The sequence below is a fragment of the Sminthopsis crassicaudata genome, chromosome 1, assembly GCF_048593235.1.
Source record: "Sminthopsis crassicaudata isolate SCR6 chromosome 1, ASM4859323v1, whole genome shotgun sequence".
NCBI classification, from domain to species: domain Eukaryota; kingdom Metazoa; phylum Chordata; class Mammalia; order Dasyuromorphia; family Dasyuridae; genus Sminthopsis; species Sminthopsis crassicaudata.
This window is the reverse complement of record NC_133617.1, coordinates 422,561,764-422,581,452: the sequence shown is the minus strand read 5'-3', so window position 1 is coordinate 422,581,452 and position 19,689 is coordinate 422,561,764. Positions and strand designations below refer to the sequence as shown.

Sequence of the window (19,689 nt, the reverse complement as noted above, 5' to 3'; positions counted from 1 at the left end):
AGCTCTCCCACCTCCTCTCTTTGTTATTGTGCTGAAGCAATGCAGCCCATGGAATCTCTCCGTTCCACATAAACAGGAAATCGCATGTGCTTGATTGTAAACACTGTGCGCCTTTCTCAGCGTTTCTGCCATGCTGGCTGGAGTCCCAGAACCAGGACCACGTGATTACAACCCCCACGGTCCCCAGTCCAGTTCCCACCTCTACCATAAATTCATTGGGGCCACCAGATTTGTTTACCTTATATGGTAAGGTACTAACACCCCGTTGACTTTCATTGGAGGAATCCATGCTCACTCATTTGACATCATTTCTAACAAAACTATGCAAATAAACAAAGGGTTTCTGGGATGTGTAGTCTAGGGAAATTGCTCTTGTAAATGCTACCCATGGATTTGCAGCCCCGCTTTAGGCACTGCAATGGTGGGAGGGCCAGGGGAAAAAGAAAGTGGAGTTTGGATTCTCAGAAATAATGACATTTTTTCCCCCACAAAAGATTTTATATAAGAAAACAGGGTCGATGAAATGGGGGAGAGGAGGAAAGAGTACCCAGGGTAGGAGTTTAAGGGGATGGCGTGGGTGAGGGACGAAGACTAGTAAAGATGAATAATCACAGCCTCGAGCGTTTGTAGGTTTTTTCTGAGGTCCAAGTTCATCATGTAAATTCTCCCGGGCAATTCTATCACCCAAACCCAACCCCGAGAAAATCGTAATTCCAAAGAAAGACGGAAACCTCAAGTCCTAGTCCAGCCGTTTCAGACGTAAATCACTCCTTTGTCTAGGTGGTGACCCAAATCAGATGTGAAATATTTCGGAGCGCGGTCCAACAATCCAGTAACAGAGCAGAGTGAGATTCCGTATGTTTACTTGGACTAAGAGAGGGGGTGGGGAGAGTGGGGGGGTCCGCAGAGAAGACTACAGCTCCCAGAATTCCTGCTCAGTCTCCTCCCCGTTTCTGTCCATCAGAGAGGCAAGGCTCGGTGAGTCAGTACCCTACAGTAAATATTTGTATTAGCAAGAGCCGGCTCTGTAATGGTGGATCTGTAAGGGAGAGCCAGGGAGCCGGAAAGCCCAGCCTTCGCCCAGAAATTCCTCCCGTTGTCTGGCCAGGGAGCGAGCGAAGCCGACTCGGCACCATGTCGGTGAACATGGATGAGCTGAAGCACCAGGTGATGATCAATCAGTTCGTGTTGACTGCGGGGTGCGCCGCGGACCAGGCGAAGCAGCTTCTTCAGGCGGCACATTGGCAATTCGAGGTGAGTCCTCGTGTGTGTGTGTGTGTCCCTCTGTATGTGTGTGTGTGTGTGTGTGTGTGTGTGTGTGTGTGTGTGTGTGTGTGTGTGTGCCTCTGCGGGTCTGTGTACCTGCGCTTCCTGGTGTGCGTGTGCTTGCACAAGCTGAGACCGGTTTGTGTGTGTGTGTGTGTGTCTGTGTGTCTGTGTGTGTGTCTGTGTATGTATTAATCTGTGTGTGAACTGCCATGTTTTGCATCCAACAAACTCAGCCACGTTTTCCAATAGGCTGCTGCACATTTATGCATCCAAACATCCATACACACCGCATAGACGCCAACAGCATTTATAAGATGGTGCGGTTCACAACTGCGGCGAGGCCTCTAGGTTTTGCAGTCGGTTCCGCACAGCACACGCCGCAGCTTGTAATAGTAACCTCGTCGTCTGTCTGTCTCTGCCTGTCTGTGGGGTCCGTGCGCCGTTGTCTGGGAATCGCGCACTGGGTTGTCTGCCGCCAGCTCCCCCTCCCCCACCCCATACCTCCCTTCGTGTGCACCGTTTATTTGTACATCCCGTCAGTGGTACACCTGGGCTCAGACCAGATAATCGGGGATGGTAGAGCCGGGGGATAGCAGCGGCCCCAGAAGTCCTCCTCGACGGACCCACCGAGAACGCTGTCTTCCCAGCTGCGGATTCGGGAGCAGGAACGGGGCGGGAGGGAGGGGGGGGGGACGGTTCCGGGCCTCAGTTTACGTCTTTGGAAATGGTGGGAGCTGGGGAGGAGTGGAATAAATGGACACCGAGGTTCCTTTCAGTTCAAGGTCTGTGATCGGGACCCAGGGAGAGAACCTCTGGTCCCCGAGTAGGGAGGGAGAAATCTTGGACCCAGAACCTTTTCCTCTCCGCGCCCTCCCCTGACTTCCCCGGGGAAATGGTGTCTAGGCTGGCCCCCTCGGCCCGAGGCTCCACCATGTCCAGGGGGAGGTAAGGCCATTGGTTTCTTCCTTTTCCCCTGTGAGTCAGAGCAGCTCAGCTCCACAAGGCCTCGCCATGCAGACCGGGCGAGCCAGGGCCAAGGCTCCTGCAGCCCGAGGGCAGATGGGCTCTGCGGCTGAGCTTATTTCTTCCCAGGGAGGTGGAGGGATTTGAGGTTACCCCCACCACTACCATCATCATCATCAACATCACCACCAAACATGCTTCTTTTGTTCACTTAAAGCTAACGGCCCCTATTCCCTTCAGCGCAGCTGTCAGGGTGAGCCAGAGGGCTGAGGGCCAACGCCAGCGGATGGACAGGGCCAGCGGAAATGAGAATCTGGTGCCAAGTGGGTTACACTGGCTCTCTGGGGAGGGTGACACTCGAGCGTGACCCTCCCCCTCCAGCTTCACAGACTTGGGTCTGGGTGCGGAAATGCAGCCACTGGAGAAGGAGGAAGGAGGCAGGAGGCAGAGCATGCTTCGGTGCAGGGGCCCCAGTGGGCCTAGGAGCACACGAGGGAAGGGGGAGGGATGGAGAGATGGGGGAGGGGGAGATGATATGTGCTAGGAAGCTCTAGCTGTCTTGAATTGAGATTCTTTTCGTTTACCTTTCAAAATTCTGGGTACTGTGTCCCCGGTCCTGGCCCTTGCTAGCCTGAACCTAGCTGTACTAGGAGTGGCACTAACCAAGTGGTAAACCTCAAGGCTAGGTTGCTTCTTGGGGAGGCTGGGGGAAAGGAGTCCCAGGCAACGGGACAGCAGGAGTGCCACCTGGTGTCTGTTTGTACACATACAGTACCGTGTACTTCCATGTGTACATGAATTGTGTAGTGCAGTGTCTCTGAGTGTCTGGATTCAGATGCAGTAAGATACAGTGAATGCATTTGTAGATACATGGACTACAATGCAGTGTGCTGTGTTTACATAAGTAGCACAGTGTGGGGGGAGGGGCGCCAGTATCCTGATACACATATAGTTGAATCTAGAGTATGAATACCGATCTTGGTAGTCTGAGATACTTGGGATGTATCTCATTGATCATTTGGCCCTGTCTGTGGTCTTAATGTTCTTCAAAATCTGAGCCCTAGAGCTAGCTGGTCTTGATGGGTCTCTCTTGTTAATGCTGCCATTGTCTTTCTGGCCAAAGGGAAACCTGGCCCTTTCCCAAGTGGTACTTCCCAAGCCAATTGTTATTGGCTCTACTACCAGGGCTGGGCACTGGATCAGTTAAAGGGATTATTATTTAACATAGACTGATGGGGACTGGGATAAACTACCTGACTTTTGGGTTAAACTGGGGTCTATGATTTCATCCATGTCCTCATTCTTCTTAATTCCAGGACCCTTTTGGTTTAACTCACAATGACCCCTGAATATGTTTTATTTAAAATGAATCGTGTGTCTAATGTTTGGATTAGAAACATTGTATCATGTTGGGGGGGAGTTATAACAGTATCCCACACATAGTGGATATTTCATATAGATTGTATAAATTCCCTTCCCTCTGCAACCTACAGGAGAGAACAGTGGTCCAGAACTCATATTCTGAAAGTGAAGAGAAATTCCTGAACTAGCTTTTAAATTAGCGAGGTGCCTTTAGAACCACCCTGTGCCTCTGTAAAATGGAGATAAAGATACTAAGAAAAAAAGTTAGGTATAAATAAATGGCAGCATAATTCTTCACAGCAGCTCATAATTTGAAGCCTCTGCTGCTCTATTCTGGAAGGAGTCTGCTCTTACTTAGAAGAGAGACCTGAGAAAAAAATCCTGGGAAAATTTCATCTCCTTCAGTGTACCTGAATGGGTGGCATTTTGGACACAGATGGAGAATTTAATCTCCATAGGCAGACAACATGAGAACAGAGGTTAACACTTAAAATGTCTTTGAGAGCTGCTTGTCAAGTGAGGCAAAATACTAGCTAGCCCTTTAATCCTGATTGGCAGGATAACTGGCCAATCACAAATAATGGAACCACCCCAACCCCTAACCTCCCCCAATGTACTTCCACATGCAAATACCATATTTTTCTCCCAGGGGCTGTGTTTGGGGCTGAAGACAGAAGGCTTATTAATCCTCTCAGCCCAGAAAGATGGTTTCTCAACCTTGTTCAGCTTAGTAAGGGGACATTGCAGAAATGGATAGGGGAAGGAAGAAAGATCTCAGCCTTCTCAGCAAACCATCTGTTCAACCCCACCCTCCACCCACTTATATACATGTACAGTGAATTGAATTTCCTGAGTAACTGCAGAGTGACCCCAAAATCCTTTCTGTTCCAACCCTTATTGTTAAGAATCTAACTTGCCTAAGTCTCCCTTCCTGTCTTAATGAGCAAAATCTGGTGACCAGAATAGAATATTTGTTTGCTAAGGGAGTATTCTACTGGCCCTGCTTCAGACTGTTTTGAGTATTGTCGAGCTTGGAGATGAATTTAAGGAAAGTTTAGGAACAGTTATGGCACAGTGAATTTGAATGAGAACTTAAATTCAGTCTCTACCTTGATACTTTGTGTCAAAGGCTAAGCTGCTTAAGTAACTTTTCTTTGCCTTAATTTCTTTACTTGAAAATTGGGTCTAAGGGCAGCTAGGTGGCGCAGTGGATAGAGCACCAGCCCTGAATTCAGGAAGACCCAAGTTCAAATCTGGTCTCAGACACTTAACACTTCCTAGCTGTGTGATCCTGGGCAAGTCACCTAACCCCAGCCTAAAAAAAAAAAAAAAAAAAGAAAGAAAAGAAAATTGGGTCTAATGACATATTCACCACTGACTGTTATGAAGATTGAATGAGATAATAGGTATCCAAAGTGTTCTGCAAGCCATAAAGTGCTATAGAAATGTCAACATTGATTATTGAGATTGGACTGAATGTAGAATCCCTCATGGACACCTCTCATGGACAACCCTGGGCATTTAATTTTGGAACTGTATTCTTGATCTTTTGATCTAAACCACACCAAATTAGAACTTTAGTTAATTAAAAGAGTCATATTAATTGGATTCATTTTCATGTGGTGAAGTAGAAGGAAAGCATTGCTCTGGACTTTGAAATTCCAACACTTGGAATCATCTTAGTAGCTGTGTAATTGTGGACAAAGTCACTTGACTTATCTAAGCTAAGACTCAGGTTTTTTTGTAAAAAGGGGATGATAATTCTCATGAAACCTACTTCTCAGAATGATGTGAGGAGCAGAAGAACATGTAAAAAGTGTTTTGTTATCTGTAAAGTGATTATAAGTATAAGTGATTAAATTTCATAGAAATAGAAAACAGTAGATTTATTCTGGAGAACTGAAGCAACAGGAATCCTGGTATCTTTGGAGTTCCTCAGTTTACCCCTCATTATTAAATCAAGCTCATCTCAATGTTAGTCTTTCCATTGAACAACACAACGGTCAGTGCTGTTGATTATAGGAATCTGCCCATTCTCTTTTTCTCAAGATTATATGCCTTCCTTACTCTCTCACCATCACCCGCTCCATTTAATAAACTCCAATGGCTTTCTATTACATCCATTACATCTATCCCCTTCTATTACATCTATTACATCAATCCCCTTCTACCTTCTACCTTTCTGCTTCTTTTCCTTAATCTCTAATGCATACTTTAATTAAATGATTCTTGCCTCTTAGATGTCACTCCATCTCTCCTCTCCAAGCATTTTCTATAGATATCTCTCTTGCCTAGAATGCTCTCCTTCCTTCCCTTCAATTACCAGTCTCCCTGGCTCCCTTTAAGTCCCAACTAAAATTTCACCTTCTTTAGGAAGCTTTTTCCAAACTCTCTTAATTCCAATTCTTTCCTTCTTGTAGTCACTTCTGATTTATCCTGTATATAGCTTGGCTTTGTATATATTTATTTGCATGTTGCCTCCCCCATTAGAATGTAAGGTCCTTGAGGACAAGGTACTGCCTTCTGTCTCTTTTTGTATCCCCAGAGCTTAGTATAATATCTGGCACATAGTAGATTCTTAGTGAATGTTTATTGATTGATTGAAAGAATAGCATTAAGTGGGTTCTGTGAAGATTACAGTTTAAATATTGATTTGTTTACCATCATATTTATAGATCATTATTAACAGGAGGAAAATCAGTTTACAGAGGCCTACAGAGGGAGAGTTTAGTAACCCTGGGTCACACAGTTAATTCTGTTGGTTCACCTGGGATTAGAATCTGGTTTTCTGGTATTCTAGTCCTGTTTTCTTTCCACTATATCATCTAATGTGTCTTTCTGGATCTGTCCAAAGCCCTGATTCTTAGGGTTCTAGGAGCTGAATTCCAAAGAGCTCCAAAGTCTTTGGATTGCTTGCAAACAGCTGTCTCTATTGGCCTGCTTGGGAATTGTCACTCACAGCCATCAAGGTTAGTGAGCCTAGGCTTGTGAGCCTAGACAGCCTTGTCTCAAGGAATCAGGAAAGGCCAGTGTTGAGGTGAAATGACCTGGTTGAAAGAAGACTAATTTGGAGCCCAAGGGCATGGGATCAGATCCTGGTGCTGCCATTCTGTTTATGGGTTCTATTTCTAATCTTAGCTTTTGCTGAGCCATGGCAAATTAGAACTTTAATTAATAAAAACATTTTTTGCTAATTAGACTAATGGAAGGAAAGCACTGATCTATGGGGCTTTGAAATCCCATCTCTTTCTGGATGTGTGACTGTGGGCAGAGTGATCCTGGCCAAGTAACTGAACTTTTAGGTCTCGATTTCCTTAATTCTAAAATGGCAATTTTGGGGGCAGCCAGATAGCAAAGTGAATAGAGCACTGGACCTGGAGTCAGGAGGACCTGCATTCAAATTTAGCCTCAGACACTTTACACTTACTAACTGTGAAACCCTGGGCAAGTCACTTAGCCCTAATTGCCTCAGCCAAAAAAAAAAAAAAAAAAAAAAAGGAGCCTTATCTAAGATCTCTTCTGATTCTAAATCACTGACTCTAAGATTCTGGGACCAAGTCTTGTGATAATAATAGTAGTAGTAGTAGCAGTAGTAGAAATAGTAGTTAATATTTATTTAACACTTACTATGTATTAGGCACTGTTAAGCACCTTGCAATTATTTGATCCTCAGAACAGCCCTAGGAGGTAGGAGCTATTATTATACCCATTTTATAGATGAGGAGACAGGCAAACAGAGGTTAGCAACTTGTCTGACACAGGTAGTATCTAAGGCTGGATTTGAGCTTGGGTTTTTCTGACTCTAGGTCCAGTGATTTGTATACTATGGTGCCACCTCTGGACCTCATCCATTTCATCCCTAGTTAGCGCAAATCAACTTCTTCGGCCATCTCACAGATGGGGTGAGAGAAAGAACTTTGCAAAAAACAAACACAGCCATAAACTAGCTGTGTGACCGTAGACAACAACTCATTTTGCTTCTCTAGGACTTAGTTTCCACATCTGTAAAATGAGGGAGGCAGCTGTGAGGGGAAGTGGTTAGAGTCTTGGGCCTGGAATTATTCTCAGACATTTCCTGGCAGTCTGGCCCTAGGCAAGCCACTTCATTCTGTTTGCCTCAGTTTCCTCATCTGTAAAATGATCTGAAGAAGGAAATGGAAGACCTCTCCAGTATCTGGCAAGAACACCCCAAATAGAATCACAAAGAGTCATACAGAATTTTAAAATGACTGAAACAACAGCAACAAAATGAGGGAATTAGATGATTCTGAAGGTTCTTCTCAGTCACCAGCATGAACTTTACACAAACACTTTTCATGCTTTTCATGTAATAATTTCCCTTGTGGCCTTAGCTAATCTGACACATTTAGACCAGAGGTTTGTGTGCTAATAAAATAGGCTTAAACAGCCATAAATCTCAACTAATACATTAATGTTATTTATTTTACTGTTAATTTTAAAAAGAGAATTTGATGGATGAATTTTGTTTTTTTACATTTAAGTCTTTTCTGGTTATCCCATCTCTCTCTCTCTCTCTCTCTCTCTCTCTCTCTCTCTCTCTCTCTCTCTCTCACACACACACACACACACACACACAGCCTTCCCCTTGTAACAAAGGAAAATGGTTAAGCAAAACCAGGTGACCACATCTGAGAACACATGCAATATTCTATGGCCATAGCTACCACTTTGCTGGAAGGAGAGACATTTCATTATCTGTTTTCTGAGACCTAGATTAGTCATTACAGTTACTCAGGATGGGTCATTGCAACTTCCTTCTTTTCATCTACGTTATTCTCATCATGAGTCTTTTGGTTTTATTTCTTCACATCAGTTTCTATATCTTTCCATGTATCCCTGAATTCCTTTTTGTTATATAATAAGATCCCACTCTATCCACATTCTACACTTTATCTGTTCATTCTGTAATCAGTGGGCAGTGATTTTAGTGCCTCTCTAAAAAAGCAGCACATATATTTTAACTGAAGCCTTTTGGAGAGAGGGACCCTTCCTTTGTCATCTAACCTATTAGTAACTTCAAGGGCAGGAATTTCAAGCTAGCATAGAAGCTAAGGGCAAGTCTGTAGAGAGAATTCTATTGAGGGTGGATCTATTGGCACCCCTTAACTTCACTCCTACTCTGTCTATAAAGAACTTCAGCCCTGGATGGGACTGTGGATCAGCCTGTGAGGGTTAGGGTGTGACCCTGGGAGCCTCCTCTGAGGGATTCCCACAGATGTCTGGAGGCAGGACTGTATTGTGCGGCCACCCTGCATCCAGGACAGCTATCAGATTTCTCTGCCAGATCTGGGAAATGAAACCTGAGAATAAGAATTGAGCATTGTTGCAGGTGTAGCCCTCAGGAGGCTCAGGAGGCTCTAGGTCAGATTGGGGAGGGGGAACCTGGAGACGGAGAGGGTGTGTTCTTGTGATGTTTATTGACATTGCCCAGGTTTGGGTGAGGCTCCAAGTATCTGAAGAATAAAAGGTTTTCAATCTTACCACTCTTATCACGGTCTCTCAAAACCCTATTTCAAGAATTACATATTTTGGGCCCAGACTCATATCTCATAACCTCTCTCCCAGAGCAAGGTAGAGAGACACAGAGGGAGAAAAGAAAGGGTTTGGGGGAGATTGTAGGGCAAAGAAAGAATAGATGGGAGGGAACATTTAAAAGGTTCTCTGTAGACCAATGATTTCCCCACTGTGGATCAGGGATACTCCAGGGCATCTCCAATTATCTCTGGGAAGCATTGTGAAATCTTCAGAATAATTAATTTTAATTCACTTTAATTAAAAAACGACATACCATTTTGTTGTGGAGGAGGCATGTGGGGGAGGGCGGATTGGATTCTGCCACTCCCTTGCACAAGGAAGCACTACCCAAAAGGATCCAAGGAGATGGAAGGAACCCCCAGGGGTGAGTGGAAGGAGGAGCTGGGACCTGTTGGCTCCTGTTCTTGGGGCTTTTGCTGAGCTTAGGGATTTGATGAAGCCAAGAGCCAGACCCTTCACACAATTTCCCCGCTCCATATTGCAATCCTTTCGCAACAGCCGGCAGACTTTCCTTATTTTCATCCATTTCTCGGGTCTACCAACCTCCTGCAAAGGCCCCAGAAAATGGTTCAAAGCCAGAAAATAGCAAATGTCAAAGAAAGCCCAGGAGACCCTCCTTCTTAGTGCTGGCCTTTAGCCATTCCAGCTGGCTCCTTAACTACTCTCCCACCCCGCCTCCCTTCCCCTCTTTTTGGATATTAGCTTTAGACAAGAGAGAGAAAGAAAGAGGACTGATGTTTCTCTACTGAAATTGTTAAGAGTCTCCTAAAATCTTTCAAGGAGTTCCACACTCTTAAGCAGGGGGATCTTTTCTCAGGATGCTGGGAGACATGCCAGGCAAATTGAAGAGTAGGATGACTCCCTCTCCTGATGCAAGAAAGGGTAAGCATCTTCCTTCCCCTCTATTCTGTTCTCAGCAAAGTCTCTTAAATCACAATGGAGAGTCAAAGTCTAGAAATCCCCTTTTATCTCTGGGATGCTTTCCCACTCACCTGACTGCTCAATCGATTCCTGGGTCTCTGAGAACAAATTTTAGAATCACTTTCCCCCTTTGTTCACTGTGAGATGAAAGGTTTTTTAATTCCTCTCCCCCTCCTCCCATAACATCCAACCCCACCAGGGACCCTTTGGATGAGATTTTCTTTATAGAGACAGTGTGGTTTTATGTGATAACTAGGAAAAAAATGCAAATTAGGCAGCTAGATCTTAGTGGATAGAGCATTGGATTGGGCATAAAGGAGATTTTACATCAGGTTTATTAACTCTATGACCCTAATGTGGGCACTTAATTTGTTCAGCTTCTGTTTCTTCATCAGTAAAATGGGGATAATGATAGAACTTCTATCATAGGGTTATTATGAAGGTTAACTGATATAACAAATAACAAAACAGCCTTAACAGATCAAATGCCCTTAACAGAATGATAAAGTGGGTAAAGCTTATTTGTTGTTCAGTAATTCCAATCCTCTCTGATTCTTTGTGACCCCATTTGGAGGTTTTTTGGCAAAAAATGAGTGGTTCATCATGTCTTTCTCTAGCTCATTTTACAGTAAGGAAACCAAGTCAAACAAACAGGTAAAGTGTCTTGTCCAGGGTCCCACAGCCAGTAAGTATCTGATGCAAGATTTGGACTCAGGGGCAGCTAGGTGGCACAGTGGATAGAGCACCAGCCCTGAATTCAGGAGGACTGGAGTTCAAATCTGGTCTCAGACACAACACTTCCTAGCTGTGTGAGCCTGGGCAAGTCACTTAACCCCAGCCTCAAAAAAAAAAAAAAAAAAAAAAAAAAAAAAAAAAAAGATTTGGACTCAGTGACTCCAGGTCTGGCCCTCTATCCACTGTGCCATTTGGTTTCCCCAAAGTTCATTAGCAGGTCCTTCCTGTGAGGTTGTCAGATTTGAGATTGGCTAGAGACATTCTTTCCTTCCCTATCCGCATCTACTTCCTTTTTGCCCCCAGTATGCCCCTTCACCATCCTATCTATCATACTGCCAGATTTTCTACCATTAAAGTTTCATTCTTTCAAATGAAAGCATTTTGGTGAATTTTATTTGCTGCAAGCCAGGGGACTGAAGCTGTTTAGTGAACTGCTGAAATGAGGTCTTTTAGATCATTAGAGCTACAAGGGACCTTAGTGATCACATTTAGTCTCAATTAATCTAATTTATCTCCTCATCTCTACCTGGGGGTAAGGAGAGACTTATTATGTATATTAACTAAAGAAGTTTTCCTTGATGACTCCCATGCACACTGATCTTCAATTACTGCCCAGACCTTACAATTTAGCATTTACTTTTTAAATAGTATTTTATTTTTCCAAATACATGCAGAAATAGTTTTCAACATTCACCTTTGCAAAACCTTGTGTTCCAAATTTTTCTTCCTCTCTCCTCATCTTTGCCATCCCTAAGACAACAAGCAATTCAATATAGGTTAAACATGTGCAATTCTTCTAAACATAATTCCATATTCATTATGATGTGCAAGACAAATCAGATCAAAAAGAGAAAAAAAAACAACAGCAACAAAAAAGTAAAAATATTATGCTTTGATCCACATTCAAGTCTCCATAGTTCTCTCTCTGGATTTGGATGGTTCTTCCCATCACAAATATATTGGAATTGCCTTGAATCACCTCATTGTTGAAAAGAGCCAAGTGTGTAGGCTTTTCTGAAATGTCTGCTCATTATAGAACAATAATGCTTCATATTATTGTTCTGTAAGAAATGATCAGCAGGATGATTTCAGAAAGGTTTGGAAAAACTTACATGAACTAATGCTGAGTGAACTGAGCAGAACCAGGAGATCTTTATACATGACAAAATCTTTATTCATGACAACAAGAAGATTATATGATGATCAATTCTGATGGACTTGGCTCTCTTCAACAATGAGATGATTCAGGCCAATTCCAATGATCTTGTGATGAAGAAAGCCACCCAGAGAGAGGACTATGGGAACTGGGTATGGATCACAACATAGCATTTTCACTTTTTTTGCTATTATTTGCTTGAACTTTATTTTATTTCTCTTTTTTCCCTTTTTGATCCAATTTTTCTTGTGCAGCAAGGAAATTATCTAAATATATATGCCTATATTGGATTTGCTATATTTTTTTACCATGTTGAAAATAATTGGCTTACTTGCCATATAGGGAAGAGGGTCGAGGGAAGAGGGGGAAAATTAGAACACAAGGTTTGAAAAATTATCCTTGCATCCATACATTATTTAAGGTAACTTTATAATAAGCTTTTTTTTTTTTTTTTGCAGAGATTTGGTTTCTGAGAGATTGTTAAGCATGTGTTATAGTGTTCTCCTTTTATGTGATATAAGAGGATAGACCTAGGACAAATAGATGGAAATAACAGGGGAGGCAAATGTGTAATAATCAATCAATAAAGATTTATCTATTAAGAGCCCCCAATGTGCCAGCCAAACTACTGATACAAAGAAAGGAAAGAAAAAAAAAAGAAAGAAATTGAAGATAATCAATGGAGGGAAGGCACTAGTATTAAAGGAGACTGTGCAAGGCTTCTTTTAGAAGGATTTTATCCAGGACTTAAAAGTTAGGAGACAAAGATGAGGAGCAACAAAATTCCAGACATGGTAGACACCCAATGAATTGTCTTATGCTCAACATGCTGAAAAGGTATCCTCACTAGAGAAGAGGGAATAGTCTGTCTCATGAAGCAGTGAGTTCTTTACTGAATGGCTTCTGACACAAGCTGGAGTTTGTTTTGGATTAGACATGTTGAAAAGAGAGGTACATGTGTCAAGTTAGTAGTAGTATTAGTAACAGCCATTTCTATAGAACTTTAAAGTTTGCAGAGTACTTTATAAATATTATCTCATTTGGTCCTCCCAATATCCCTAAAGGTATAAGGAAACTGAAGCATGAAGAAAGCAAATGACTTGCCCAGGATCACATCGCTAGCAAGTGTCCAAATCTTTAAGGCTTAGCTCAAGTACTACTTTCTATATTAGGTCTTTTGTGATTCTCATAGCTCCATTGCATCTTTAATTCTAAGTATCAATTTACAGTTGAGGAAGGAAAAGAAACAAGCATTTTTTATTATAAAGCACCTCAATATGTGCCAAGCACATTTATTTTTCTTTTTACCTTTTTTTTCACTAAGCACTTTCTACAAATGCAATTCTCACAACAATCTTAGGATTTAAATGCTGTTGTAAATATAATTTTATAGTTGAAGGTACTGAGGCAAACAGAGGTTAACTTAGTAGGTATCTGAGGCTGAACTTGAATTCTGGTCTTTGCTACTTTGGGATGAGCACTTAGGAATGATATAAATAAGAACTTTTTTTTTCCTTTTTTTATTAAAGCTTTTTATTTTCAAAACATATACATGGATAATTTTCAACATTCACCCTTGACAAACCTTGTGTTCCATAAGAACTTCTTGAATGAAAAAAAAATAAATTACTGTCTTGTTTTCAATATAATTCTTCAATATAGCTAGGCGGTACAATGGATAGAGCACTGATCTTGTGTCAGGAAGATCTGAATTCAAATTTAGCCTTAGATACTAGCTGTATGACCTTAGACAAGTCACTTGACTCCTATTTGCCTCAGTTTCCATCTGTAAAATGGGGATCACATTAGAAAAGGAAATAACTCTTTAACATTTAACATGTATTGGTCAACCTGCCATCAGGGGAAGGGGGTGGGGGGAAGGAGGGGAAAAATTGGAACAAAAGATTTGGCAATTGTCAGTGCTGTAAAATTACCCATGCATATATCTTGTAAATAAAAAACTATAATTTAAAAAAAATAAAAAGGACAAAAAAAATTTAAAAATTAAAAAAAAAAAAAGGAAAGGAAATAATTACATATTCTAGTATCTTTGTCTGTGTATTTATTTGTCTCCCTGCCAGATATTAAACATTTGAGGGCAGGAACTGTCTTAAATTCTTATGCTTTAGAGCATTTTAGCACAAGGTTGGGTGTTAATGGTGTGGAATAAAGCTTTGTTGACTACTAACCTGGATAGGTGAGATGGGATGGAGGAGCAATGGGTGAATGGAGAGATAGATTATGTTCAATGAATGTTGGAAGGTTAATGTTTTTCTTCTTTTCTGCAGATAGCTCTCAGTGCTTTTTTCCAAGAGACCAATATCCCTTATAGCCACCACCATCATCAGATGGTAAGTCTCTTTCCATTTTTTTACATCATTATCAAGTTCTTTGGGAGGGATAAGTCTCTTAAGTGTTCTGTTTGCCAGGTTGTTTTTCTTCTTTTATAGGTCAAGTTCCAATATGGGATAGTGCTATTGAGAGAGTGAGAGATGGGGGGAAATCCATTTGCCTCTGAGCCCAAAAGGAGCCAGTACCTATTCACAGAAAGTGAGGGGCTAAATCATCTTAATAGATTGGAGCTTTAGAGTCCAAAGAGACCTTAGAGGTCATCTAGTCTTGCCTCCTTATTTTAAAGATAAGGAAATTTAGGCAGAAATTGTCACTTGTCTGAAGTTACCCAATTAGTAAATGCCATACAGAATTCAAATCCTTGATGCCAAGTCCAGAATTTATTCCTTAACACTTTCCCAGAAGCATACTCTCCTAGAATATATTATCTCTTATGATTATAATTTCTATTGCCTTCAGTAAGCCACTTGTAATCTCTTTAGGTCTTGATTTTTTTTACCTGTAAAATGACAGAATTGAAGTAGATGGTCTCCAAGTTATCTTAATCCTAAAATGGGGGTCCCAACTAACAGCAGCCTTGTGCGTGCATGAAAGGATGATTTCAGAGTTGCCAAAAGGATGCCTCAGAAGTCTTTCCCCAATACACTACTACCATGCCTGGGAACCCTAGCACTGGTCACTGGACTTGAGAAGCAAAGTGATATACAGAATGTTAGAACTAGGAGAACTTCATCATCCATGTAGGTGAACCCCCTCATTTTATAGATGAGAAAAAATTTTGTGGAAGCAATTTGTTCAAACTCATGCAGCTAATTAGTGACAGAGTCAGGATTAGATTGTCCCTTAATTTCTTTTTCTTTTTTTTTGCTGAGGCAATTGGGGTTAAGTGACTTGCTCAGGGTCACACAACTAGGAAGTGTTAAGTGTCTGAGGCCAGATTTGAACTCAGGTCCTCCTGACTTTAGGGCTGGTGCTCTATCTACTATACCAACTAGCTGCCTTGTCCCTTAATTTTTAATCGCATATTCTTTTTATGGCACATTAGCACCTCCATGAGTCCAGGTCTGGCGGGTTAAGAAATGTAGCTGATGACAAGGTCTGCCAGCTTCTATGTACTCAGAGAGCCCCTGGCCTCAATCTGGCAAAACTTAAAACAGCCTTCTATAGCCCCAGGAAGAATCCAGGAGGTTCTGTGGTTCTGGGCCCTCAAGCAGGATATGCTCCAGAGCAAAGCTTCTTAAACTGTGGGTCATGATCCCATATGAGGTCACATAACTGAATATGGGGGGGTTACAAAATTATAATTTATTATCAGTTAATATTGATTTGTATACCAGGATTTTCTGGTGAAAAAGTTTAAGAAGCCCTGCTCTAAATCTAGGGTGCTTATTTACCCCAGAATCCAAGTCCATGAATTTGGATGGGAAAAAAAATTACATTATTCACTAATTTTTACTAATAATCCTTCACTGAAATCTCCCATTTTCTTCCATTTATTTACTCATTGAAAGACATTGTTCTGGAGAGATTTAGAAGCTTCCCTAGGCTGTTAAAGTGGAATTCATGACATGTACAAAAAGTTAAGAACCTCTGGCATAGAGGCTAATAGGGAAAGAACCTGCAGGCTTTTGGCCATAGATGGGTGCTGAAATTTAAGGGGAGACTTTAACCCCCGATAAGTTTCCTAAAAGTGACCTAGATAGAGGGACTATGATTTGCTATTCCTAGAGTGTAATGGGATAGACAATTTTTTTTCTGCTTAGAGCAAAGGTTTTTAACCTAGAATCTAGGGACCATGAATAAATTTCACAGGTGTCCATGAATCCAGTTAGGAAAAATATACATCTTTACTTTTATTAACCTAGTCTTGGGGCAAGTAGGTGGTGCTGGGTAGAGCACAGGACCTAGGGTCAGGAAAACCTGAGTCATTTAACCCTGATTGCCTTTAAAAAAAAAAGAAAAAGAAAAAAAAGAAAGAAAGAAAAAGACCTAGAGTGCTAGTAGGTGCGGGAACATGTAGGTTCTGAGCTGAGCCCCAAGGACTAGTGAGTTCCTTCTTCGGGGTGATCAGTACTGTTACTAATAGAAGGAAAATGGAAAGCATGGCACTTATCATATAGATTTAGAACTGACCAGAGCCCTTAGTGATCATTCCAGAGATCACAGAATATTATTAGTACTGAAAGAGACTTTTAGAGATATTGCAGTCCAGTCTCTTTGCTTTGATCAGTTGACAAGCTTCTCAACAAACGTCATGGAGGAGTGAGCTGAGGGCAGAAGAAATGAGGGGATTTCCCCAAAAGCACTCGAGTTATTGTCGGAGCCAAAATTAGAACCCAGACCTACATTGGGCGTTCTTTCTTCTCATAAAGGAGGATGCTGGGGGTGGTATGAGGTGGAAAGGCTGTCTGTTTCCAGACAGAGTCAGGCCCAATAAATCCTTGACCTCTCACTTCCTTCTCTTAGCCCAGCTTGACTATCAGCATATTGTGGGGAAGAACAGGGTATACCTAGTTAGTGGATGAAGGGCATGGGGGTCTTACCCAAGTCTTACACTCATTCTGGAATGGAGGAAACAGATGCCTTTAGAAAGATCTATCTCCTAGAGTAACATGGACCCTCAGCAGGCTGTTTAGAATAAGAAAATCCCCAGGGCTTAACCCTACAGAGTTATGCTAGTCTTTCTGGATTCTTCTAGATATTATTTCCCAATTCCACTCCTTCTCCTCTGTTCATCCATCATCCAGGCCTCTTCTTCCTCCCAACCAACTTTGCTGTTAAAGCCCTCCTTTCTTTTTACAGTGCTCTTCCTCCCCCAGGCTCAGATGCAATGTCTCCTGACCAGAGTACAACATCTGGAAAAGGAAAGGACCAAAGGAAGAAGCTCTTTTGGTTGTTTTCCACATCCTATTGATGGTCAATGGGGCTTGAATCTAGATAGTGTTCTGGTCCTTGTTTGGCCTCCTAATCCCCTGGGCTGATTGCTAGTCCTCCAGATCCTATAAGGCCCACAAAAGTATCTAATTAGATTGATGGGGCCTTAGGGTGAAGTGCTGAACACTAGTTTCCTGGAAGATGGAGTAAGTCATGGCTTATGTTGATGAGAACCAAAATTTGAGAAGTGGGAACTATACAGAGGGGAGTCAGTTAGGTCTTTGAGCCATTACTGACGCTTCAGAGTAGACTCTTATTAATTGGGGATTGGAGATCAGGGGAGGATTTATGAAGAAGATACTGGCTGAACTAAGCCATGGAGGAAGATAATTACCAAAAAATCTGAACAAATAAAACAAGGAGGAAATGCATACCAGGCTTGTGCCTTGAAAAGAGGTAGAGATGCATGCTGAGTTCAGGTAACAGTCAGGCCCGTTTGGCTGGAATGTGGAGTGTGTGAAGGGGAATGATGTGAGATAAGGATAAAGAGGCAGGTAGAAAGGCAGGGCTTGGAAAGTTTTAAATGCCACTCCTTAGTGTCAGGAAGAACCGGAAAGATCCAGTCTTTTTTATATGGTTCTGCCCATGGGATATGTATAAATATATATCTGCCCGTAGAAGTAGCTGTGGCAGTGCTTGAGATAGAATTCTGGAGGGGCCCTGGGCCAGAAGGGCGTGTTCAGCCTGTGTCCAGGTGAGACAGGAGGGAGCCCAGGAGGAACACGGAGAAATCATTTGGACAGTTCTAATAGCAAGCAAGAACTGACCGACCTATAACTTCAGGTCAGTGTTGGGCTGCATGATTTTATTCTAAGATGGATTCTTCTTCTAGTAGGTGAGCAGAAACTGGCCTTTTGATAGGGCTCTGAGGGTTAGGGAAGGAAGGAAGGTACATGCTGGCTCCTTGGCCAGGGGACAGGGGTTGCTGGAGCCACTTGTCCGGGCTTCCACCTTGCTTCTGGGCTGCAGAGGCAGACTTGCTCTAACCTGGCCCTCTCTCTTTTCTCTCCACAGATGTGCACTCCTGCCAACACCCCCGCCACGCCCCCCAACTTCCCCGACGCCCTCACCATGCTCTCCCGCCTCAAGGCCTCTGAGAGCTTCCACAGCAGCAGCCCCATGGCTTCCTCGGCCACCTCGCCCCCACCCCTTCCGCATCCCCCCCACTTTGGGAGCTTTCCCACCCCCGGCTGGCCCACTGCCTCACCTCCGGGCCCACAGCAGCAGCCCCTGCAGCCGCAGCAATACTCATGGACTCCTGCCCCTTCTTCCCAGCCCTCGGACTGGCCTCCCCCAGCCTCCCAGCAGGCCACCTCAGAACAGAAGGCCAACTCGACCATGGAGGCGGAAAGATAAGGGAGGCCTTCCCCCTCCCCTCCCCAAGGCCTAGCTCCCAGGGCCGGGGGCAGGGGAGAGGACATCTCCTGCAGGCCCCTTCATCCTTCTCCTCTGCACCCCCCATGTTGATTTCTTTCCCCTTTCCCCTGGAGACCTGGAGGGGGGGAGACAGGACTTGGTAGCCAGGCAGGGACTGTGTCTTCACACACACACACACACACACACACACACACACACACACACACACACTCTCCTCTGCCTAGATTTAATTTGAAGCTGGGCTCACATTAGAGACTGAGGGACCTTCTCAAAGACTAAACAGCTACCCAGCCCTGCCCGTCCTCCCCTCCCCTTCCCTAGTTACCCTAGAGAATCACTACAAAGTCAGCTTCTGATTTCAGGTTCCATGTACTTATATGCACTCACACACACATACACACATGCATGTGTACAAACACGGGAACACAGGGCCCCATTTGTGTGTGTGTGTGCGTGCGCGCTTGTGTATAAAAATGTATTTATGTGTATGTCTCTACTCAAAACTCCATGTAGGTTTTCAGGGCAGCTGGATTTTGCATGTGAATAACTGATTCCCAAAGGCTTCCCTACCCTTGCCTTTTGCCCTACTTCCCTTCCCGTCTTCTGTTCTCCTGTCCAGCACTGCCTCACCTGCATAGAAATGGACTGTGGGAAACTCCAGGACTCTCACCTTCCCCGCCCCAGTCCCCCTGTCCATCCCGTCTCCCCCCTGGGATCACCTGCATGCCTTCCCCAGAGCCCAGGGGGATGGGATCCCCCTTTCCCCATTTTAACAAACAAGAAGAAATTCCAAACCCACCAGACTCTGTGGTTTTGCATTGTTTTCTGATAACCTTTGCATGTTGCTGTGTGTGAGCAAGTCAGACAGAGGAAAGGAGGAAAGGCCAGAGAGAGAAGCTGAGAGCCAAAGGGCCCCAGGTTCAAATGCTGTCCCTGAGGGCCCTAAGATGTGTTAAGGGATAGGGCTACATGGGTTCTGAGGCCCCTCTCTCTTTCAGCCTGTATTTAATATCTGAGCAGAGGAATCCTTTTGAGGTCCGTTAGGCTATTCAGAAGCATCTGGA

General features: G+C 43.3%; 1 protein-coding gene across 1 annotated transcript; it reads left to right on the top strand.

Moving 5' to 3' along the window:
- Positions 1–350: 350 nt before the first annotated feature.
- Positions 351–19,423, top strand: UBALD1 (UBA like domain containing 1). Its single transcript, XM_074280404.1, has 3 exons — positions 351–1,254; positions 14,251–14,313; positions 18,263–19,423. Exons 1-3 carry the CDS (start codon positions 1,135–1,137, stop codon positions 18,602–18,604), a joined length of 525 nt encoding a protein of 174 aa, XP_074136505.1. The 5' UTR covers positions 351–1,134; the 3' UTR covers positions 18,605–19,423.
- The last annotated feature ends 266 nt before the right edge of the window (positions 19,424–19,689 follow it).

Bases quoted from the DNA above. Each gene is read 5' to 3' on its own strand.
- UBALD1 (XM_074280404.1), top strand. From the start codon at position 1,135: ATGTCGGTGAACATGGATGAGCTGAAGCACCAGGTGATGATCAATCAG. The intron at 1,255-14,250 runs GTGAGTCCTCGT...TCTTTTCTGCAG, and splicing joins CGGCACATTGGCAATTCGAG to ATAGCTCTCAGTGCTTTTTT. The intron at 14,314-18,262 runs GTAAGTCTCTTT...TTCTCTCCACAG, and splicing joins GCCACCACCATCATCAGATG to ATGTGCACTCCTGCCAACAC.